This window comes from Perca fluviatilis, chromosome 4, assembly GCF_010015445.1.
Source record: "Perca fluviatilis chromosome 4, GENO_Pfluv_1.0, whole genome shotgun sequence".
Taxonomy (NCBI): Eukaryota; Metazoa; Chordata; class Actinopteri; order Perciformes; family Percidae; genus Perca; species Perca fluviatilis.
In genome coordinates this window covers 18304555-18329817 of record NC_053115.1, presented here as the reverse complement: position 1 = coordinate 18329817, position 25263 = coordinate 18304555, and the positions used below count along the sequence as shown (strand labels likewise).

Sequence of the window (25263 nt, the reverse complement as noted above, 5' to 3'; positions counted from 1 at the left end):
ATGACCACATTGAGAGTGGTTGCTGGGGGTGCTGTCAGTTCCTTGGTGGTGTTAATGGCTGTCACAAGGATGTGTGTGTAATAATGTTTGTGGTGGGGGCGGGGGGGTCACTGGCATCATATAAACACCAGAGGGAGCCTCAAGTTGTAAAGGTGTAAATATGCTGCCTGTTACCAGCTTCTCTATCATTAACCTCAGGTCCCTTAAAATTATAGCACGTCACCAACTCCTGAGTGCATTGAGAGGTAAGTTAAGTTATTGATACGACATTGTAAATACGCATTTAGAAATATAAATTCACTTATGTTTCATCTTTACTTTGTTCCTATACAGAGTCACAAAGGCATGTTCGAATCTATCCCACAACGCATTGGACAGAAGGCAAAGAAACACCCTGGACAGTTCATCATAACCCTTTTAAAATATGGTATGACATATTTACAGATTTAGATATCACAAATTGTGATTCATGTTTAGAGGTTTTAGGGCATCCATGTCATTATGTCACTGTTTGCCTGTTCTTTTCACCGCAGCTGTGTTGAAATATTTTGTATACATTTTATGTTTTCAAAGATATGGAAGCCAAGATTTCAGTTCATTGCTTTCCTGTATAAACTCTGGTCTCTGGTTGTAATTTTTCATTTCTTCACTATTGTATTATGTGATTTCAAATGTAGGGAAGTACCTTAGGTCATTATTTACATTAATATTGGGCAGCTCTTGTATTGCCTTTTGAGAGTATGATTTGAAATGTGCAACTAAAATAAAACCAGTTTAGACAGGTGCAGAGTTCTGTTACAAGACGGTTGTGTGTCACTTACTGCATTACTTCAGTAGCCTATCTGTCCCAAGGGGCCAATAGTGAGCTTGGCAGTTACTGTATATTTTTGTTAAAGGGGTACTCCAGCAATTTAGTATTGCACTTCCTTAAAGTTAGGAAACTCACATAAAACAGATTAAATGTAAGGTTCACAGTTTTTCAATACTGTCTCAAAACAGTGCTCACATGCCCATATGTACATTGAAACAGTTATTACTTGCTGTAACCATTCCTCCTGTTCATATCGGCCATTAAGAGATCCCTTGTGATGGGGGAACAAAATCTACAGCTCTTGTTCTGTGTTAAATTACGTTCCTATTCCTACATTTCTGAAAATGGGGCGGCTACAGTCTGAGATAGACAAATTAAGGAGGTATCTTTTGAAGTTATTCTTTTAAGTACGAAATTCCTTCTTTGTGTTTCCCCGGGCAGAGTTTACTGTTTAAATGTTCATACAGGCATGTAACAATTTCTAAGACATACTTGAAAATTGTGAACCTATCCTTTTAATAGAAGAATGGTCAAAATCAAAGCAGCAGATGAAGATATCCAGAATTTTAGTCCCTTATATTGGTCAAGCACCAAAAATAGTGGATCCTACATTTACCAGTTTGTGACGCAGGTTTTCTGTTAAAAATCCCGAGCCCCAGTTGGGATAACCCTGATGACGTCATCAGGGTTATTTTTTCAAACTTTGAAAGCTCCTTCAGAACCACAGAAGACATTGTACAACTGTTTTCACAGGCTGTGTCTTACTCCTTAAACCAAACGCCTTGTGTAAATAGGTTGAGTTTCCCTTTTCACCATAATTTCATAATGACTAACTCGAAGATAATTTAACAGTTTTAAAGCAACACTAGAGAACTTTTCCTGCTTCGTCGCCCTACAGGTTGGAAGCGGAATCATCCATTACATTACATTATGCAAGTTTGCCAGATCTGGTAGCGGATCTGTAGTTCGAATGAACTGGACAATGTAATGTAATGGACAATTCTGCTTCCAACCTGTAGAGGGACCGAAGCGAGAAAAGTTCTCTAGTGTTGCTTTAATGCATAATAAACTTTTTTGCTCCTACATGAGTCCCTTGCTAAATGCCATGTACATTTTTTTTTTACTAGATTTGCATTTTTTCCAATTAAGAAAACCAATTACCTAATATAGAAAACAAACAAACTAAACCAACCAGGCTCAGGGCAGGGACTTTCTGTGTGGAGTTTACATGTTCTCCCCATGTTCGTGTGGGTTTCCTCCAGCTGCTCCGGTTTCCTCCACCAAAACATGTATGTAAGGTTAAATTCCCCAGTGGCTGCCCGTTGTTCTCACTATATTGTGCTATGTAACAATAACTAATAAACTTAAACTAACGAATGCTATATTATTCCTTAGCTACAGTACACTGGAAGCGGAAGAAAGACCTGTGTGAGATGGATCCATGCCAACTGACAGAAACATCAAAGAAAAGAGATAGCTGAAGGTATAACACTAACTACTTGAAACTGTTGTATCTAAGTCTTTCGGTAATTTATTTAAAGAACATATACTTGCAATTTTTTCCAGGACAAAGTAGAAAATACTTGATGATAAAGGAAAATTATACCAACAATTCTCAATAAATCATCCAATTGACCTTTATTTGCATTGGTGTGCACACTCATGGAATTAACACGTTATTTGGCAGGCTGTGTGATAAAAAGTGTTGTCTTTGAATACAGTTTAATAGGAAGGCTCAGTGAAGTGAAGAACTGATTATTTGTCTGTATCCCAATGTAGAGAACCACTTAACTGTAGGGGACAGAAATGACCTGAATTACAAACACGTCAGTATATGAATAATGAATGAATATATTTCTAAATGCAAGATGAAGCAATGTGCAAAACACAGATTAATCCACAACTGCTGTACACATGTAGTTATGAAAAAATGAAAGAATAAACATGAACATTATATTTTAGACTAACAAATCAGAGACGACTAAATTTATTTGATATGCCCACTTTATTATGGGCATATGGAACATTTAATAGTCATTTGAAATTAATTATTAAAATCTTACCATTTTACTAAAATTAATAAAAAAAAATACTGTACTATGTATATATACTTAAATTGGTAACTGAAAGTCCACACACAAGTATATTCAAGAAAATGTGTTAAAGCGCATATCTTATGTAGATGTCTTGTGTTTAAAAATCAGAATTGTCTTAGAACAGAAGTACACTATAACTTGGCATGTCACTCAACTCAATTCACGTTTGGAATCCAAAATTATGCGATGCTGATTCATCAACGGGCTAGGCAAACATTTATATATATTTAATAATGGTTGTCAGTAGTTTTGTGTAAAATGCACCACTCACAAATAAAGAGTTATTTTAGCAGGACTTTTGCACTATGCAAACTTACCAAATGAATTCATGAAGAGTCAATCCCTTACACCCTCATGCACTCACCTATCTGTTTGTTGACATCTAAAACGGCTGGAAATGTGCAGGGGTTACCTGGCATTTCTGATACTCATGTCAACAAACTAAACAAACAAAACTTTAATGATGACTGCTAAAATGCAAATACAGACAATGTATTTACATTTTAAGACGAAATGCTGATCACATATAATCTGATCTGATAATTACATGCATATCTGATACATTGCCACTACTTCATTACTGCACCATGTTAAAACCACAGTTAGACGAACATTCAACAATAATGTGTGGCGTCGATTAATAGTTTTGATGGTCAAATATTCAAATAGTTGACTATTCTGTGAAACCCCTACCTACAACCAATCAGAGCAGCGGAAAGTGGGATGTAGCGCTGAGTGACACATGCAAGTTGGGGTGGTGCTTGATCCGTTTTGGCGTCACAAACTTTCTTAAATTACAACTAAACAGTACACTAAAATGTGTTTCTGAAAACATTTGAGGCGACAAACAGGCAATACAGACAGTAACAGAGTCCTAATTCATATTTGATCAGCACTGCATACTTTGATAGTTTGATCTAAATATCGTGAGCCTGGTGCGCTGCGCTGAACGGACATACAGAACTGTGACATTCCTGTCAATCATTGCCTCAAACCCGCCCCATACTAGATAAATGGTTGTATGTGCTTGCAGATTCATCTGGTTTTCAGGCTACTAATCTTGATGAAATACTGTACATTGATAGTTTAACCCCAGTTGTAGTGATCAAAACAAAGCTTTTAATAGCCTACTCTTAGTTTAGTGCATGCATGTGCACACACTCACAAACTAATTTAGAGTGATATCATTACTCAGCAACCACCTTTTGACCATAAAAGAGTTAAAAGTTGTTTACACTGACCTTTTTATTACATGACTTTCAGTTCCAGGTACTCAGGTTTTATTCAGTTATGCAAGTATTGAGTATTTCTACAGCATATGAAGACAAACATGTTGAAAATTATCCAAACAACCTGAACAGGAGCAGAGGAATTTCACCTGGTTTGAAGTGATATCCCTACTTTGGAATTTTAGTTAATGGAAAGGCATTTTACTCTCAGGCCAGATCAGGGAGTTTCAGCATGCACTATTTCTGCATCACATATCAACTAAAAGCCATTATGTTGTATACAAACATGTTTATATAATTTCATAATGTCTCAAATGAAACAGATATTTGGATAAACATATTAGCATCATGCATCAATTAAGAAAAACAAACATTAGAGTTATACTTTACAGGTAACCTCTTCAATATTAGAAGTAATACACATCTAAATGCATACATTTATTTTAAGTCTTTAAATTACTTGAACTTGCTGCTTTCAGTATTCTAAACGCAATTCAGAATGTTTCCATTTTTGTGTCAACTTGAGAAAACAGTAAAGAAAAGCATCACTCTCAATCTCTCTTTTCTTCACTCCCTTTCTGCACTTAGTAATATGAATTTCTCTCTCACGCAAGAGTAAACGGTAACACACACACACACACACACACACACACACACACACACACACACACACACACACACACACACACACACACACACACACACACACACACACACACACACACACACACACACAGTGTGCTGTGTAACACCTGCAAAGAGATATCTTATTCATCACACTCATGGGAATATTAGCTGCTTTGGAATTCAAAAATGTCTTGGCCCCCATGAAGACTATACAGTGTTTACCCAAAACCAACAGGTGGTCTATATGTGGAAACGTTGTTAAATATTTGCAGTTGATTATTGGTTCTATTTTTTTTTCTTTTTACAAATTAATACAGGGGATGCAACTGAAGGTTTATAAACAAACCAATTCAGAAAATAGAGCATATTTTGTGGTACAGAGATTCTCAATCTTTTTTCAGCAGAGGACCTTATAGATGATAGAAAATATACTGGGAACTCCCATCATGGATGTGCCTTGGAATTTTGACCTATTTGGCCAATAATTTTTTATTTCTATAGTCTTAGTTATGTGATAGAAAAAAGATATTAGACATGTATTAAACACATTTTGCAGATTCTAAGAGTTATAAATGTATTAGATTAGATCGTAATCCATGAACTAAAATAGATTTAATATTTTTTAAATGTTAAGGTAACAGGTGTAAAATGTATTAAAAATGGTATAGTTAAGAAAGAAAAATAGCTTATTTTTCTAAACTATATTAACTATAAGCCCATAAACAACTCAGTTATGCATCGCTCATATGGGTGGCACATTTTTTCGAAATACTTACAGCTCAAGCATTTCTAGTATCAGAGGCCTCTGCAGGACTCAAACAACTCATCCAACTACAGAGGAACAGAAACAACAACAAACTTTTATAGACCTCTACATACCACGATACTGAACCTAACTAAATTGAACTTTATGACCTAGTCACAATACTGCTAGTCTGAAGCAAGAATAAGGAGCTCACAGCCTGGAATTTTTCTGAGGTGCTTAGTAACTGGATGCTGAAATACATCTGACATGTAATTAACAGAAGCGTTCAATGAATTTGTCAACAATTGCAATGGTAAGAGCATGGGCATTTGCGAGCTGAAGTCTATATTTGCTTTAAGTCCTAATAAGACTGTAAAGAAAGGCCAGACATATTGTATGTCATCTTTTATTAACTTAATCGCACCACAAGAGAATACTTTCACAGCGTCCAAGGTGTCATCTTTCTTTGGAGAGAAAGCACAAATGGACCATAATGGGATCTTAAATTAGCCTCAACTGAACACTTGAATCTATGCTCAAGAGATGTTTGAAACAATGTCACTCCCAAAGGTTTGTTTGATGGTATAACAAACTTGAATGCATGTAGATGGAGAAAGTAATCCTGTAATTAGACTGTCTGGCCCACACTGGTTTTAAGTAATAGCTCAATTCCTAATTTTCAGTTATTAATTATTAATTCAACAATCCTATAGTAATTAAAAATACAGTAAATACCCATTATTCCTCATAGTTAAACCACTTAGTACAACATAATGAGGTGTTAAAATGCATAGTCATAGCCAGGTGGTTGATTTTTGGACAGGAATCTGCTATTTTGATCTGTTTTTAAATTTTTTTTTTTTATTTAATGTTAATGTTGTTTTTGTATCATCCAGGATAAGGTGACATGAGTTGTGATGATGGTTTGGAAAAGGCCATCTGGCATCATTCTCAAGACTAGCTCAGTGACCTAAACAGGAGGGCTGCTCCTGCGTGGGGTCCAGATATTTCAGTATAAAAGAAGCACTCCCAGGCTCGTCAGAAGTTTGGAACTGACAGGCTGCCAACGAAGGTGAGTCTTTCATCGCACGTTTTGCTGTGATCAGTGCTTTTAATTAATAAGTAGTTCAAGAGCAGTTCTTTTGCAAACTGGCATGTTCCTTTGTTTTTGTATCCACATAAACAACTGAATCACTTGACAACAAAAAGGTAAATGACTTGTGAGTTGACTGGAAAAAGGATACTAAAGCAAATTAAAAATGTATTAGTAAGCCATGCACTTTTTATTATATAATATATATAATCTAAAAAATATGTTTCTATTAATCCAAATTGTATTATTTTATTCATACTTTCATTATTTTTCCAGAGGTGCCATGAGTACGGACGCGGAAATGGAGTGTTTTGGCCCGGCGGCTATATACCTCCGGAAATCTGAAAGGGAGAGAATAGAGGCTCAAAACACTCCCTTTGATGCCAAATCAGCATATTACGTGACAGAGCCCACTGAGATGTATTTGAAGGGGAAACTATTGAAAAAGGAGGGTGGCAAAGCCACTGTTGAAGTTCAGGGTGGGAAGGTATGTAGAGATCTACTGTCATGTAATACAATAGACACAAGTTAAGGTAATCGCTACATATCCTCACACTTTATTTTATAATGGTACTGCACATTTATAGAACAAATTCTTCACTGTTTTGGTACAGAGTTTCACTGTGAAAGAAGATGACATCTTCCCCATGAACCCTCCAAAGTACGATAAGATTGAGGACATGGCCATGATGACTCACCTCAGTGAGCCTTCTGTGCTGTATAACCTCAAAGAGCGCTATGCAGCATGGATGATCTACGTAAGACCAGTTTAAACTTCTTGCACTATATAGTATATATTGCAAATTTGATGTTGACATTTAATATACTTGTCCTTTTCCTCAAACAGACCTACTCAGGACTGTTCTGCGTCACTGTGAACCCCTACAAGTGGCTCCCAGTGTACGACTCAGTGGTTGTCTCAGGATACAGAGGCAAAAAGAGGATTGAGGCTCCACCCCACATCTTCTCCATCTCTGATAACGCCTACCAGTTCATGCTCCAAGGTATCGGTCTGTTTTTAGGCTGCAATCTGTACTGAATAGTCATAAGAGAGTAATATTTACAAAAATGTATATACACTGTTTTGATAAGACAATTTGTTTTCACCAGTAAGCATGTGACACTCTGACTGCCATAATGTAAAAAAATTGAATTCAATAATACTATTTAGGATAAATGAATGCAATAACACAATGTGTGTGTTCAAATTTCATTCTATCAACAGATCGTGAGAATCAGTCAATCCTGATTACGTAAGTCAATGCTAAAGAGATTTGGAAAAAATTTGGACTGATATTTTTATGTACTGTATCATGTCTGACCAACTTGTGTGTCCCTAATTTCCTGCATTCTAGTGGAGAATCCGGTGCAGGAAAGACCGTCAACACCAAACGTGTCATTCAGTACTTTGCGACAATCGCAGTGGCTGGAGGAAAGAAAATGGAGACTGGAAAAATGCAGGTAAATAATGTGATATAATATGTATGATATCTTTGAAAGTGTAAATTTAAACGCATCTCTTGTAACATTGTTTTAAGGGGTCACTGGAAGATCAAATCATTGCAGCCAACCCACTGCTGGAGGCTTATGGTAATGCCAAAACTGTGAGGAATGACAACTCATCCCGCTTTGTAAGTTTTGGTTCACAAAATTATGTTTTTTTTGTTTTCAGTATTTTTGACACTTAACACTAGAATGTAGCACAATATCAAAATTCAGAAGCATGCTGTTTTTGTTTGTATAGTACTGAATAATGTTTTTGGTAGGCTTTTTTTCTTACTCTCTGTGTGGTGCAGGTGGAAAGACTAAATTAAAATCTGACAAATTTACTACCAAGTATAAGTCATGTGTACTAGCAGAGTGAGTTACAAATATGACCACACTGATAACTGCATTCTTCTGTAGGGTAAATTCATCAGAATCCATTTTGGATCAACTGGAAAGTTGGCTTCAGCTGATATTGAAACATGTAAGCTTCCAGCCTATTATCATCCAGAAGGTTTGATGAAAGGACAAACTGTTAACCGGCTCAGCGGCTTGTTTTATAGATCTGCTGGAGAAGTCTCGGGTGACGTTCCAGCTGTCTGCTGAGAGGAGCTACCACATCTTCTATCAGCTCATGACAGGCCACAAACCTGAGCTGATAGGTGAGAGATTTAGTCATGCTGTATATCATTTTATAGAACTAATGCACGCTTCACCTGAGCCTGTATAATAAAATACAATAAATATTTTTCAGAGGCTCTCCTCATCACCACCAACCCTTACGACTTCCCCATGGTCAGTCACGGTGAAATCATTGTAAAGAGTATCAATGACGTTGAGGAGTTCATAGCCACTGATGTGAGTACACACGCTGCAAAATCCAAGACATTCAAAGTTACACTGTAACTTTAAAGTTATTAAATATTGCACATACTGTAAGGGTTGCTCAGATGTCATTATGATGTTTTCTGACAACACAAAGTGAACCAGTAAACTTTTGTCTGTAATGAGGATCCGTTACCAAAATACAAAAATACTGTAAATAAACATGTTTCACCAAATCTGTGTTTTTGATGATTCATTCATGCAGACTGCCATTGACATCCTGGGCTTCACCGCTGAAGAGAAGATAAGCATCTACAAGCTGACTGGAGCGGTGATACACCACGGAAACATGAAGTTCAAGCAGAAGCAGCGTGAAGAGCAGGCTGAGCCCGATGGCAATGAGGGTGAATGGCAGTCAAATTTCTTGATATCATACTTGTGCAACCAATTTATCATTACTAACATACTGTTATGATTTTTTCCCCTGCATACATTTAGTCACAGTTCCACTTTTATACTGTGTATTTTCTTATTCAATCACGTTTACACACTTGATGGCATTGAAATGAGGGTGTCTAGGGTGTTGCAGGGTGTCTCAGCTTACTCTTGAGGCCAAGGTAGGGAGTCCAGATAAACGGAGGGAGCTCTGAGTAGACCTGCTGGTCCTCTGCATTGACAGGAGCCAGTTGAGGTGGTTTGGGCATCTGATAAGGATGCCTCCGAGATGCGTCCCTAACGAATGTATTCTGGGCACATCCAACTGAGAGGAGACCCTGGGGCAGGCCTAGATAATGCGGGATCCCATCTGGCTCTGGAATGCCTTAAGATTCCCCCTGAGGGACTGGAGGATTTGACTGAGGAGAGCAATGTCTGGGCTACCCTACACTTACCCTGTTGTCACATGGACCTAGATTCAAATAAGCAGCACAGAATGAATGGATGGATATTTTTTTTTAAATACTGTAGATTTTCACATCATCACCAATCCCCTTTTTTTTTTTTACTTATTAGCATCATTGAGTGATAATCAATGGTTTCTGTTTTTTATCAGAGGCGGATAAAATCGCATACCTCATGGGCCTGAACTCTGCTGATATGCTCAAGGCTTTATGTTACCCAAGAGTCAAGGTCGGCAATGAAATGGTGGTAAAAGGTCAAACAGTGCCACAGGTAATTTACATAAAAATATTAGTTTATGAAGACATATGTATTAAGTAATATAAATAATGGTTCATATAACCTAAACTCTTTCCATCTTTAGGTGCATAATTCCGTCTCGGCTCTCTCGAAGTCTGTCTATGAGAAAATGTTCTTGTGGATGGTCGTCAGAATCAATGAGATGCTGGATACCAAGCAGCCCAGGAACTTTTTTATTGGTGTCTTAGACATTGCAGGGTTTGAAATCTTTGATGTAAGTATAAACAACACTGGCACATGTTAAGTTTTACAGAGTGAACCAGCACAATAAAGTTTGACACTGTATCTTCTTTCCCATCTTCAGTACAACAGCTTGGAGCAGCTGTGCATCAACTTCACCAATGAAAAACTGCAACAGTTTTTCAACCACCACATGTTTGTCCTGGAGCAAGAAGAATACAAGAAAGAGGGAATTGAATGGGAGTTCATTGATTTTGGTATGGACCTGGCTGCCTGCATTGAGCTGATTGAGAAGGTGAGCGACATGCGGTATATTCATAAAAACAGAAAACTATCCAATGATGTAAAAAGCTTTTGTCTTAAAAAATCTTTTCATCGTGGCAGCCAATGGGCATCTTCTCCATCCTTGAAGAGGAGTGCATGTTCCCCAAGGCATCAGACGTCACCTTCAAGAACAAACTGTATGACCAGCATCTTGGTAAAAGTGCTTCCTTCCAGAAACCCAAACCTGCTAAAGGTAAAGCTGAGGCCCATTTCTCCCTGGTGCACTATGCCGGCACTGTTGATTATAACATCACTGGCTGGCTGGATAAGAACAAAGACCCCCTGAACGACTCAGTGGTTCAGCTCTACCAGAAGTCTGCAGTCAAACTGTTGGCTCACCTCTATGCATCACATGCCCCAACAGAAGGTAGAGTTCTTTATACAGTATTTAAGGTACTACACTACCACTATGTAATATGGAAGGAAATGTACTGTATCATGGTTGTTGGCGTACATTTGTTCCTTTGTTTGGTCGGTAATTAACGCATCGGTGTAGATGCGTTGTTTTTGAACAAACAATTGCCAATGAATAACTTGTCCAAGAGTTCAAACTTAAAGTTGGATATGGCAATCCGTTTATTTTAAGTAAACAGCAAAATAATAGAACAAAATAATAATTCTTCTTTTAATCTTACCACGTTATCATACACGTTACCACGGTAAAAAAAAAACTGTGACTTTGCTGTGCGCAACACAGCTGAAGCAATTAGGCCACATTTAAATAAACTTTTCCACCCCCAGCATCACACGCTGATTGCCAATGAAATGGCTCCAACAATGGTCATTTCAGCCAGACATCACCAGTACATTTCATAGTTTAGTTTTTACAGGAAAGGTATTAGGGAAGCTCATGGGGTTTATACAAAGTCACCCCCAAATAATTTGAGATAAAATATAAAAATAATATTCGGCAACATCAGTACCATCATACTTGGAAATCATTTATATACCAAATGAGGATGCAAAATGAAAATAAAACTGTTTATGTTTTTTTACAGATGGTAAAGGTGGAAAGAAGGGTGGTGGCAAGAAGAAGGGTGGCTCCTTCCAGACAGTGTCGGCTCTTTTCAGGGTAATGTTAATTTTCACAGATACATTTTGGTCACTTTTAAAAGAGATCCTATCTCTAAGGTTTACACAAGAAGCATATATGTAGCTTAGTTTACCATTGACTCGGTAATACCATAGATTTCTTCTTGTAGTAGGCCAGGTTTGCACATCGCTGCAGAACAATGTGGTGTATTGATTTGGAGACCTTCAACATGGTAGTCTGGTCTCCCTATACAGGAAGCTACTCCCCCTTTCAACCTATATTACCTGAAACTTCAACCTTAAATATTATTTTTGTGCTTGTATCTAATAGTTATGAAATATGTACTATAGTATAGTTTTATCATGTCAGTGTCAAGAATTTTGAGAAAATATAAATGTTTTGTCCATCAACAGGAAAACCTGGGCAAGCTGATGACCAACTTAAGGAGCACTCATCCACACTTTGTGCGCTGTTTGATTCCCAATGAATCAAAAACACCAGGTATGTCCCAAAAAAGTCATGACAGACAGAAGTCTCATATTCCTCACAACAATTCAGAGGGTCTTAAGAACCCAGAACTTCCTCTACTGTATGGTTAGCCTCTGTCTGTCTCATAATTGCTGTTGCAAAAGTCTGCTAATGACACATCGCTACAGTACCACTAATCTGTGCAAGGGCTTCATCTGCTCTCACATTGGGTGTACTTGTTACTGTTTAAGGTCTCATGGAGAACTTCTTGGTCATCCACCAGCTGAGGTGTAACGGTGTACTGGAAGGTATCAGGATCTGCAGGAAAGGTTTCCCCAGCAGAATCCTTTACGCTGACTTCAAGCAGAGGTACACTAGCTATTTCTGGACCTCTTACTCCACATTTGTTGATTCTGTTCCGTTGATGATCTGATTTGAGTAAATCCTTTCAGATACAAAGTATTGAATGCTAGTGTCATCCCTGAGGGACAGTTCATCGACAACAAGAAGGCCTCAGAGAAACTGCTGGCATCCATAAGTGTGGACAAATCCCAATACAGATTTGGCCATACCAAGGTAAATAAACAGACTCAATTACAATCATGAAATAATGAAAACACTGTGTAGCTTGAAACTGATTTTTTTTTTGTGGATAAATCAATGTTATTTGATCTATTGTCAGGTATTCTTCAAGGCTGGACTACTGGGTACGCTTGAGGAGATGAGAGATGAGAAATTGGTTGAACTGGTCACAATGACTCAGGCAGTCTGCAGAGGTTTCCTGATGAGACGAGAATTTGCCAAAATGATGCAGAGAAGGTGGGCTTAGTATGTTGTAAGCTACAATACAAATATACTGTGGCACTTAACAGCAAAAAAAGAAGATTGTTTTTATCTGTTTTGTATTACCAGGGAAGCAATTTACTCCATTCAGTATAACATCCGCTCATTCATGAATGTCAAAACTTGGCCATGGATGAAGCTGTACTTCAAGATTAAGCCTCTGCTGAAGAGTGCAGAGACTGAAAAAGAGATGGCCCAAATGAAAGAGGACTTTGGAAAGATGAAAGAAGATCTGACAAAGACTCTGGCTAAGAAGAAAGAACTGGAGGAGAAGATGGTTTCTCTGCTGCAGGAGAAAAATGACTTGATGCTACAAATTCAGGCTGTACGTTAAATAGAACAAGACAATTTGCTACTTTATTTATTTATTTATTTTTTACAAATAACTCAATATCATTTTAATTGTATGTCATTGCAAATCTAGGAGGGTGAAAACATCAGTGATGCGGAGGAAAGGTGTGAGGGGCTCATTAAAGCAAAAATCCAGCTTGAGGCCAAACTCAAAGAGACATCTGAGAGACTGGAGGATGAGGAGGAAATGAATGCTGAGCTGACTGCAAAGAAGAGGAAGCTGGAGGACGAGTGCTCTGAGTTGAAGAAAGACATCGATGACTTGGAGCTCACCCTGGCCAAAGTGGAAAAGGAGAAACATGCCACTGAGAACAAGGTTGGTATCTTCCCTTAGGCATTGAAGTCTGCTCTTTGCAGAACACTAAACTTATTTTTACAATATTGTGAATACAGGTTAAAAACCTGGTGGAGGAAATGGCATCTCAAGATGAGACCATTGCTAAGTTGACCAAAGAGAAGAAAGCCCTCCAAGAGGCCCATCAGCAGACCCTTGATGATCTGCAGGCAGAGGAAGACAAAGTCAACACTCTGTCGAAGGCTAAAGTCAAGCTGGAGCAGCAAGTGGACGATGTAAGAGGCTGTTTTTTTTGTTTGAAACAAGTGCACTAAATTTGTTTCTATATTTCCACTGGTATTCATTACACTATATGTAAATGCACTAGATTGAAAGTTCCTTGGAGCAAGAAAAGAAGCTTCGTATGGATCTTGAGCGATCAAAAAGAAAGCTTGAAGGAGATCTGAAACTGGCCCATGAATCCATCATGGATCTGGAGAATGACAAGCAGCAGTCTGACGAAAAAATAAAGAAGTATGTAAAAATGAGAACTTAATTTATATCCTCCACAATTCCCAAAATAACAGTGTGCATCTAACATGTTTCATTATTTTTGCTAACAAAGGAGGGACTTTGAGATGAGTCAGCTTCTTGGCAAGATAGAAGATGAACAGTCACTTGGTGTTCACCTTCATAAGAAAATCAAGGAACTCCAGGTAATGTGTAAATAAGTGTTTGGGCTTCGTGGAGAAATTTTGTTAAATGTTTGTGATTTGATTGTTTGTCAATCAAAAGTATATGTTTAGTCATCTTTCCTATGGAAGTGACAGATGGATGGATGGAGGGAATGCAAATCAGGAGCGCAGTTATTTTACACTCACTAAAACAACTAGTGGACATTTTTGTTGCACTTGCATGTTTATAATAAAGCCATTAACAAACATTTAGAATTAGTGAAAAGAAAAGTAAATGATTTTTTTTAAACGTCATAATAATCAAATTGGTGTCGGCTTCACTTCAGACTTATAAGTGTCCTGTTGTTTATCTGCTGTTTCACAGGCCTTTTTGCTCTGACAAATAGTGTAATTCTAAGATAAAATTTGTTTTATACCAGTTTTGAAATGTTGAGTTGTTCAGTTGATTTTCTCTGTATTATCATGAATTACATTGTCTTATTTTTTGATAATATAATTTTGTCATGAATGCAAAAAAACAAGTCAAATCTTACAGAAATATGGGCTTGGCATACAGGCCATTTACACATATCTATGTATTTTGTTTTTTGCATCTCAGGCTCGTATTGAGGAGTTGGAGGAAGAGATCGAGGCTGATCGAGCTGCTCGGGCCAAGGTGGAGAAGCAGAGGTCTGACCTCTCCAGGGAACTTGAGGAGATCAGCGAGAGGCTCGAAGAAGCTGGCGGAGCAACGTCTGTTCAGACTGAAATGAACAAGAAGCGTGAGGCCGAGTTTCAGAAGCTGCGCCGTGACCTGGAAGAGTCCACCCTGCAGCATGAGGCCACCGCTGCAGCTCTGCGCAAGAAGCAGGCTGACAGTGTGGCAGAGCTGGGAGAACAGATTGACAACCTCCAGAGAGTCAAACAGAAGCTGGAGAAAGAGAAAAGCGAATACAAGATGGAGATCGATGACCTCAGCAGCAATATGGAGTCTGTCGCCAAATCCAAGGTAAACGTTTTTGCTTTTATTTAAAGAATAATAATTATCACAGTTCCTGTTTCATCATCTACAGTAGCGTTATGACTACAGTGGACTTAACATTGGGTTGATTTGTGTCTGTAGGGTAACCTGGAGAAAATGTGCCGTGCTCTTGAGGATCAATTAAGTGAATTAAAGACCAAGAATGAAGAGCATATGCGTCAGTTAAATGAAATTAATGTTCAAAGATCAAGACTGATGACTGAAAATGGTGAGTACAACATATGGGAAGAGAATAATAAAACAATCTGAACCTGTAATGTTTTAGAGAACATTACAATGTAAGTTAGCACGAATCACTAACCAAAGAATAATTTTCCAATCAGGGGAATTTGGTCGTCAGTTGGAGGAAAAGGAGTCTCTTGTTTCACAGCTTACAAGGGGAAAACAGGCTTATATTCACCAAATTGAGGAGCTCAAAAAGTACCTTGAGGAGGAAGTTAAGGTACTGCAGTATGCTTTTGTTTAATCTAGTAACAAATGGTCTAATGTATTTCTTAATAAGAAGAAATTTAATTTGCCACATGATGTATTTTGTCATTGTTAGGCCAAGAACGCCCTGGCTCATGCTGTTCAGTCAGCTCGTCATGACTGCGACCTGCTCAGAGAGCAGTTTGAGGAGGAGCTGGAGGCCAAATCTGAGCTGCAGCGCGCAATGTCTAAGGCCAACAGCGAGGTAGCTCAGTGGAGAGCCAAATACGAGACTGATGCCATTCAGCGCACTGAGGAGCTGGAGGAGGCTAAGTAAGACATTACAATTTTAACTTTGTCTACCCACCACTAGTGAGTATGAGTAATCGAATACTGAAAGTTTGTAAATCAAATATTCTTAACAGGAAAAAGCTTGCCCAGCGTCTTCAGGATGCAGAGGAATCCATAGAGTCTGTAAATGCAAAATGTGCCTCTCTGGAAAAGACAAAACAGAGACTGCAGGGTGAAGTGGAAGACATGATGTTCGATGTGGAGAGAGCTAATGCTCTGGCTGCTAACCTCGACAAGAAGCAAAGGAACTTTGACAAGGTTAAGTTTTTTTGTTATGAACTGTTTCAACTCATGAGGTGACAGAAAACACTAATTTGTTTCCTACATGTTCAGGTTCTTGCAGAGTGGAAACAGAAGTATGAGGAAAGCCAGGCAGAGCTTGAAGGAGCTCAGAAGGAGACTCGGTCATTAAGCACTGAGATGTTTAAAATGAAAAACTCCTATGAAGAAGCCCTGGACCACCTGGAGACCCTGAAGAGAGAGAACAAGATCCTGCAGCGTAAGACAACAAATCTTGCGTGTGATTGTTGACATTAAATACATTGAAGAAAAACAAAGGCTTACATATTCAAAATTATTGTTAAGTTAAATTGTTTTTGTAAACATGATGCTCCAAAAATTTAATTTTGGTATTCAGTGGCTAGAGAAAATGACATAAAGAATTAATGCAATACTATAATTACAACAGTAAACTTTGTATATAATAAGAATTATTAATGTATTATGTGAATTTTGTGTTTTGTTTTGTTTTTCCCAACAGAGGAAATCTCCGATTTGACTGAACATATTGCTGAATCAGGAAAGACAATTCATGAGCTGGAAAAGGGGAAGAAGACAGCAGAGAGCGAGAAAGCAGAAGTCCAGACTGCCCTAGAGGAGGCTGAGGTATTTAAAAAGACTTGTTTGCATAGAAACATCCAAACAAGGTACTCTGAAGTTAAGAATCTTGATCCAAAAACTGCAACCTTCTGTATACTTACTAATTATTTTTCGTTTTCCAACTTACATTTAATTTTGTAGGCGACACTGGAGCACGAAGAATCAAAGATCATCCGTATCCAGCTCGAGCTCACCCAAGTCAAGAGTGAAATTGACAGAAAACTTGCAGAGAAGGACGAGGAGATTGAGCAGATCAAGAGGAACAGCCAGAGAGTGATTGAGTCCATGCAGAGCACTTTGGATGCTGAGGTCAGGAGCAGGAATGATGCCCTGAGAATCAAGAAGAAGATGGAGGGAGACCTGAATGAGATGGAGATTCAGCTGAGCCACGCCAGCCGCCAGTCAGCCGATGCCCAGAAACAGCTGAGAAACGTGCAGGCACAGCTTAAGGTCAGGCATAAATATGCAATATATCAACATGTACAAAAATACAGCTACCTGGCTTGAATATATGTAAATTGCTGAATTGATTCTGTATCATCTTGACTTTAGGATGCCCAGCTGCACCTTGATGAAGCCATTAGAGGCCAGGAAGACATGAAGGAGCAGGTGGCCATGGTGGAGCGCAGGAACAACCTGATGCTGGCTGAGATCGAGGAGCTGAGATCGGCACTGGAGCAGACGGACAGAAGCCGCAAAGTGGCTGAACAGGAGCTGGTAGATGCCAGCGAGCGTGTGGGACTGCTGCACTCTCAGGTATCTGTATATTATGAGTACTGTTAAATACAAGAACATTTAGTAAATGTATGAAAACCTCACCATATATTTGTCTCTTTAGAACACAAATCTCATAAACACTAAAAGGAAGTTGGAGACTGACCTTGCCCAGATCCAGGGTGAAGTGGAAGATGCTGTCCAGGAAGCGAGAAATGCTGAAGAAAAGGCCAAGAAGGCCGTCACTGATGTGAGCCCTGTTTTAGTAATTTACTGTACTTATTATTTCATTTAAAAGCCAGCTGCTTATTGTATACAGCAGGTCCAAGATTGGAGATTAAAGTGGAGACATTCCAGTGGTTACTTTGGAACATCCAGTAGTACCCAGCTGTTTTTAAATAAAGACCAGCTAAATGAAATTCATGACTAATTATGAATAAAGTAGACTATAGAACCTGTGTAATGGAAAAAAAAACAGTCTCAGACAGCCATCAACAATATTATTTAGGAGATTTAAAACGATGATGGAAACTGTAGCTACACATACATTCTTGCAATAGTCAATGCAGCTTGGTCACACTTTTAAAGTTGTTGCTTCTGTTAAACTGTAACAATCAATTATCTCAAAATGTGATCTCAGGGAATGTATTATGACATCTGACATTCACTTTATGGACATTATAATTCCTTTATAACTTAAAGTACATTTTTATTGTTTTATAAATACAGCTAAATACTGCGCTGTATTAATCTACTCTTTTGTTTTACATTTGGCTAAGATAAGGCCTAATTTATAAAAATAAGGCCTTATCGTCCTTGATCATTTAGCTCATTGGCCTTCTTACGATCACTACATGTTTAGGCGGCCATGATGGCAGAAGAGCTGAAGAAGGAGCAGGACACCAGCACTCATTTGGAGAGGATGAAGAAGAACCTGGACGTGACAGTGAAGGACCTGCAGCACCGCCTGGATGAAGCTGAGAATCTGGCCATGAAGGGCGGAAAGAAGCAGCTTCAGAAACTGGAGGCTAGAGTGAGTTTACTATATAGGAAAATTATTTTAGTTTTGGATCTGTGTTCTTGCAATTTTGTTTTGAAATGAAACCATGTTTGAAGTTACATTGCTGACTTTCAGCTTAAATTTCAGGCTCTTTACATCCCCCTGCAATGAACTATTTTCTTCTTGTAACAAACATTTTTAACTTACCAAGCTCCTGAAAGATTTGTTATCTGTTCAAACATATTCTGTTCTGTCACCATTACATCTGCACTTCTTATCGTCCAGGTCCGAGAGCTTGAGTGTGAGGTCGAGGCAGAGCAGAGACTTGGAGGTGAAGCTGTGAAAGGCATCCGCAAACATGAACGCAGAGTAAAGGAACTGACTTACCAGGTACAGACACCACCAAAACATAGTGGTGCAACTGCTTATTTTCACATAGTATTCTTTTGAAGCAATTTTATAATTTGTGCTGCTGAAGACAGACCTCTAGAGGGCATGAATCACCATCATATGTGTGAAGCTCCGACAGACATACTGAAGTGAAATAGAGTGAGCCACAGCTAAAAATAAACATTCTACCATTGCAGCTATAAATACATGCAGTTATGTGCTCACATTATGACCATGTGATATTTAACTCTTGCATGTACACTTAGTTCTCAGGCAGCTTGATTGACAGCACTGAAGGATCCCCTACAGACATTGTACAAGTGGTTAAAAGGAAAATATGTAAATTTCTCTGCTGCATTAATTCATATCTTAAGTGTTTGTAGCCTATTTGGTTGCTCTTGCCAGTCTTTCCAAAGTTGCTTCACTAAGTTGTATGTAATAGTGTACTCTTGAGTGTTTTTAAAGATAATCCTAAAAGAATGTTGGGGTGATGGTATTGGCTTTAATGTTGGCCTTAAACAGACTTCTGTCTACCGCCTTTAGACAGAGGAGGACAAGAAGAATATTGCCCGACTTCAGGATCTGGTGGACAAGCTGCAGCTGAAAGTGAAATCCTATAAGAGGCAGTCTGAGGAAGCTGTGAGTGTGAAATATTTGACACATGCAACGCAAGTAGGCGTTACACCAGTAACACCTTTTCTAACACCAGAGGACTGACAGCATGATGCAGCGTGATATAATGACTCTGTTTTTCATCTCATACAACTGGTAAGATTGTTGAAGACGTCACTACTTTAACTTTCCAGGAGGAGCAGGCCAACACTCACCTGTCCAGGTACAGGAAGGTGCAGCACGAGATGGAGGAGGCTCAGGAGAGAGCTGACATCGCCGAGTCTCAGGTCAACAAGCTGCGAGCCAAAAGCCGTGAGATCGTCAGGGTATATTCATTTTTATTTCTTTTTATTCGGTAGTACACCCTGATATTTATACAAGGAATTTCTGTATCTTTATATCTTGACGAAGTTTTTAACCACTAACTTCTCACTGTCTCTTTTGTATTTGTTTAAAGGGAAAGGAGGCCGAAGAATGAGCATCAGTCTGGGCACAGTACTAGAAGTCATACAATATGATCTTTTTGTCTGATGTTTCGAATGTGTAAGAAATAAATCTGCAAGCATTTGAATGTCTTTTTTGTGCCACTAATCTGTTGGTTTCACATCATTCTTTTAGAGATATTTTGCTGATTTAAATCCAGCTCTGTGTCGTAGCAGTGTGGACAGTGTGTGGCTCCCCAGTGTGTGGCTCCCCTCTGTGGTGCCAGTTCACAGGGGTTGGAGCAGCTGAGGTCTGTTGAGATCCACCGGATGGTACGTAACGACGCGTTTTGGGTCATTCAGCTGCTCCGAGCACTGGTGCCATGGAGGGCAGCCAAACACCGTTAAAGGTGCTGTAGTTAGGATTGTGAAGATCCAGGACTTAGCCAAAAAATGTGAAGATTGACAACTTCTCAGTCCCTCCCCCCTTTCCGCTAAAGCCCAAAACTGTCTCCTAAGCCCCTCCCCCCACAAGGGAGAGCTGTGCACGATAGAGCGCGTGTGAAGAGGAGGGAAGGGGAGGAAACCTATCTGCAGCTCGTGCGCGGGGAAGGGGGAGGGGAGGATGCTATGAAATGCGTGTGCCTGAGCAGCAATTGACACACAGTTAGACACTGACCCCTTGCCCTGATTGGTGCATCTTAACATCTTAAATCGCACTACAGGCTGTAGGTGGTGCCAGAGGAGCTGGGTTTTTTAAAATGACCTGCTTCATGTAGTTCTACTCAAACATAGGGTCAGCAAATATGACAGAAAGTTAGTTTTATAAGGCTTACCTACTGCAACTTTAATCAAAACACACATGCCCACGCAAAGATGACACAGAGCAGGATTGAAATTGACAAAGTATCCCTTTAAGTCAAGGGTTGTATGGAGTTATTTATTCACAAAACATTACAAGCAGAAAGTTTAAATGTAAGGTCATACACTTTGAAAATAGACAGAGAACTGACAATATCTTCACACTAATCAGGCAGTGTCTTAACTCTGAGGATTTATCTGAAAACTGTTCTGGATTATTTAAAATATACTGCATAGTGTCATTACACAAAAAAAAAACTATTTCACGTCATTAATTCACCAACTACATGCATAGATTCCTTTACCATAGCAAGTTAGTGCACCTTCACAAAATCAAGATAGATGCCATGAGCTACAACTGAAGACAATTATTGATCATTATTTGAAAACAGACAAATCAATAAACTTTTATCAGGAGAACATACATCTAATTACTAATAGTAGCACTAGAAATAAACAGATTTTGAGTGGTGTATTTGTGTTTAAGCAGCAGCATATGTAGCTTCATCTTTAAAATAACCATGTTGTCAACTGTCGCCAGTTATCACAAAAGTTCTCCAGGTTACGACAACTGCAAATCTTTGCCTCATGGTGATAATGTTACTGACAGTCCAGTGTGACCTTACAGTTTTTTATGTGATTCAAAACACATGTTGCACAATGTCAAGTTGTGATGAAAATAGACCTATTAGTGAACCTCAAGACACAGTGATACATCAGTGTGTGTGTGTGTGTGTGTGTGTGTGTGTGTGTGTGTGTGTGTGTGTGTGTGTGTGTGTGTGTGTGTGTGTGTGTGTGTGTGTGTGTGTGTGTGTGTGCTGTAATGTCTCTGCTTGCTGTAGGTTAACATTATAAATCGATTTATTGGTGACAAATCTTTAGAGAATATAGATAAAAAGCAAACATAAAGAAATAAAGCATTTTGCTCTATAGCTGATAATAAAATTACAACCTTACTTGAAGCTTGACCAGTATTCTGACCTAAAAACTTAGTATGCATCATAAGCAAAATACTATACAGACAGGATGAATGAATATTCTAGTACTAGTAGGTTTTAGAAGATAAAGTAAAAGATAATAATAATTGACAGAAAGAATCTGGTTAACACATACTACAGGTATTTCAAAGTTTGGCCTTATTTTTTACAGTCTATGAGTATGGCCTTGTATTAAAATGTATCTCAGTCATACATATATTTTACTTCTGAAATCCTGTTGTTTAGAACTGGTTTTGTGAAGAGTGAACTTTAGCAAAAGGACAGATGGGTAAAATGATAAGAATTAAACTTGGGAGGAAAGAACCCAGATGAATTTAAGATAGGGAACATGATAATATACACCATGAGGAGATATATATATATTTGTCTACGATCAGATATTTTGCTATACCTTTTATACAAGTAACTACTTATTTTATATATCTGGTTATATTGTTGCATTGTGGACAAATCTGCAGTGAGCAAGACTTCTGTATGGTAATACTGCATTTACAGGGTGATGAAGTACCTTTAATATAAATCACTTAATTAGCCAGGAATACATTCCAAACACACACACACACATACACATACATACATACATACATTCCACATTTATCTACAAAAAACAAATCTGGATAGATTTTTTTGGACATTCACTTTTTCATGTTATGTATCGATATTGTATGAAACTACATCTGCCCTCATAGATGAGTTTATCACCATCAATTAAGGACCTTTTACTACTTTTTATACTGTGTCATTCCTCATTCTATTATTACTTTTATTTGAGACCTAAAGCTTGTTGAACAATTATAGAAACTGGACAAAAGTGGTTGATTTTTCTGTCTTATTATTTACCTATCCTTTAAAATTGTGTTGATTTTTCTGGGATCAGTGCAAGCATTTGCTGCTGCAAAAAGCTAATTCAGTAAGATCTGAAACACACTGAATAAACACAATACAATTTAAAGTCTTATGACTATGATATATTAATAAAAGCATCAGTAGTTTGTTATATTTAAGACTAAGACCACACTGGAAGTGAGCGTTTTATATTAAAGGTTGATCCCCAATAAGACTTGAGGCAGTGACAAATGGTTGAGCTCTGAGAACAGTGCTGAGGAGACAGCTATATTTGTATTTCTTCCAAATAAGCACACCCGGGAGCATAAGTGATCAAGTTACACATTTTTATTGACTATATAGGCCTCTTTATAAGGGTGTGAAGTCCTCAGTATTTAGCTTGTAATGCCCCCTCCCTTTCTTTGCCAGTTCAGTGTCATCTTTCAACAAGGAAAGAATGCAAACTACTACACATCATATAACATGATCCCCTTCTTGCCACGAATGGGGAACAAACACTTGCCTTAAGGGAAGGTCAAGCTACAAGCCTGAACTTGTCTTCAGTTCATCTGTCATGACACACAGTACAACGAGTCCATTTAAAGAAAGGGTTTATAAATACATCTGTCCCCTTGAGACAACACAAGTGCCTGTCTCGGAAAACCTGCAGAAGTAAATCTTATCACCTGTTCACTGAAGATTCCACATGGACAACAGAGCTATAATCAACATTAATAGAGTTTACTGACAAATAAAACACTTTGTGAAGCACAACATGTACTGTAGGACTTCTGAAGCCACCAGCCGAGTCACGAGAGCCAGTGGAATAAGGGATATAAGTGGGGTCAAAACCATTTCTCATGTGTTATACTGACAGTTGAGTTGTCAACAGAAAACCTGTAAACCTTTGACCCTAGCAGCACAGAGGGGAGATGAGAAGGTCAACTCCTGACCTCCCCCCTACTGACTGGTTAAACTGTCAGAAATGCAGAGGTCTAATCTGATATGATGGAAAATATGAAGGTTGAAAGTGACACAAAATATATTAGATACAAACATTTACATTTGTTCATCAAATGTATCAGGATAATGTAAGTAAGGGACAAAAGTAATTTGTTAAAAACAGAATAATCTTTCAGTAGCCATTTGAATTTCATTGTTTATGTGAGCAAGCTGTAAAGCTCAGGAGGGTCAAACTGGAAACACTATGATTAAATTGTAAAAAATAAATAAAGTGTAAGAGTGAGGTGACTCAAATGTGTTGATTTGAAGTTGTTCCTCTTGTGCTATAGATTAATTAATTGTTAGGTTTGTGACCTTTTCTGCTCTAGCAGGCCACTGAAATGTTTACTGCTAATCTGAAACTCTTCTGAAGAGGGTTTTCAGTAAAATGTATTCCTGCTAAATGATAAAAACAAATGAAAGTGACAAAATTTTGTTGTATTAAACAATAATAAATAAATTAAAAAAAAAGAAAAGAAAAGAAATAATCATCAGTTTTGATCAAATTCAGTTTGAATTAACATGTTTGGGAGTTTGTCTCCTTTTAACTTAATTTGCAGTTTAATCACTTATTTCCATTAGCGTGCTGATCTTTAACCAATCGATAATCGATAATATAAACTAAATGTAAATTAAATTCAGTTTAATTAAAAAAAATGTTTAGGCTAGCGAGTTTGCAAAAACAAATACATGTAAGCAATTCATTTACACAAGCTAAACATACAAATATGACCATGTTAGAAAATACACAAGGGTTAATGATGGTGGCCAATCTAACTAAACGAAACATTACATTAATTTAGTACAGTCGTTCTGTTTACATCACTACTGTTTGTAAACACTGGTATTGTATTTTGAATCATAATCAGTTGAAAAACACCCCACAGATTACTGCGTAAGTCAAACTCTGTGTTTATGTATTTCAAAATAAATAAATTTAGTCCAAAATAATGAGCATGTTACAATATTCTAATACCTCTCTGTGTGCTGTGGCACCAACTGAGTGATGATGTTCATGCTATCAGATTTCAGAGACAGTCCTAGAAAGCTGAAGCCCTTTGACCCAGCCAGACGACAACATTTTGGATGAACGTGTCTGTCACCCGCCTGAGCTCGAGTATCATCACACCCTCATCACACCCCACCCAAAAGTCAGACATCTGAGCCAGTATATAGCTAAATATTTGTCCTCCTGCAGGTTCACAAGAGTAGCTGGAGATTTTAGGGTCAATTGTGGGTCAAAAATAGTAAAAATGAAGCCTCTGACTGTGTTAGAGCATGTCAGTAAGAGATTAATGGAAACTTGACAATGTTTTCCCTCCAGACCGCTCCCTTTAAGTCATGTATACTAGAGAGTGTAAAAGTGATCTCCTTCCATTACATGACCCAAATCAAAAATAAATAGCTCAGGCTCCATCCAGGCTCCCTTCACTTTCCAGACAGTATGAAGTTCATGTTTATTTGTTCAAGTTTATTTGTGACATAATTTCATACAAATTGAAAT

At 38.1% G+C, this 25263-nt stretch overlaps 1 protein-coding gene across 1 annotated transcript; it reads left to right on the top strand.

The window, feature by feature from the left end:
* Positions 1-133: 133 nt before the first annotated feature.
* Positions 134-20226, top strand: LOC120557880 (myosin heavy chain, fast skeletal muscle-like). The gene is made up of 43 exons (XM_039798546.1): positions 134-245; positions 334-427; positions 2207-2294; positions 6405-6580; positions 6878-7088; positions 7216-7359; positions 7449-7605; positions 7827-7854; positions 7957-8062; positions 8140-8232; positions 8507-8570; positions 8650-8748; positions 8841-8944; positions 9177-9315; positions 9963-10081; positions 10173-10322; positions 10413-10583; positions 10673-10979; positions 11611-11684; positions 12059-12146; positions 12365-12482; positions 12566-12689; positions 12796-12932; positions 13026-13281; positions 13381-13623; positions 13701-13877; positions 13970-14115; positions 14207-14297; positions 14875-15264; positions 15379-15505; positions 15621-15739; positions 15842-16038; positions 16131-16314; positions 16390-16555; positions 16817-16941; positions 17077-17385; positions 17488-17691; positions 17774-17899; positions 18512-18682; positions 18935-19039; positions 19583-19678; positions 19846-19977; positions 20109-20226. The coding sequence occupies exons 5-43, from the start codon at positions 6885-6887 to the stop codon at positions 20127-20129; spliced, it is 5811 nt and encodes a 1936-aa protein (XP_039654480.1). The 5' UTR covers positions 134-245; positions 334-427; positions 2207-2294; positions 6405-6580; positions 6878-6884; the 3' UTR covers positions 20130-20226.
* Positions 20227-25263: the final 5037 nt, after the last annotated feature.

What these genes read in the sequence shown, in the direction of transcription:
- LOC120557880 (XM_039798546.1), top strand. Translation starts at nt 6,885, where the DNA reads ATGAGTACGGACGCGGAAATGGAGTGTTTTGGCCCGGCGGCTATATAC. An exon ending in AGGAGTTCATAGCCACTGAT is followed by an intron (nt 8,945 to 9,176) that starts GTGAGTACACAC and finishes TCATTCATGCAG; the next exon opens with ACTGCCATTGACATCCTGGG. An exon ending in CTGCCCTAGAGGAGGCTGAG is followed by an intron (nt 16,942 to 17,076) that starts GTATTTAAAAAG and finishes TTAATTTTGTAG; the next exon opens with GCGACACTGGAGCACGAAGA.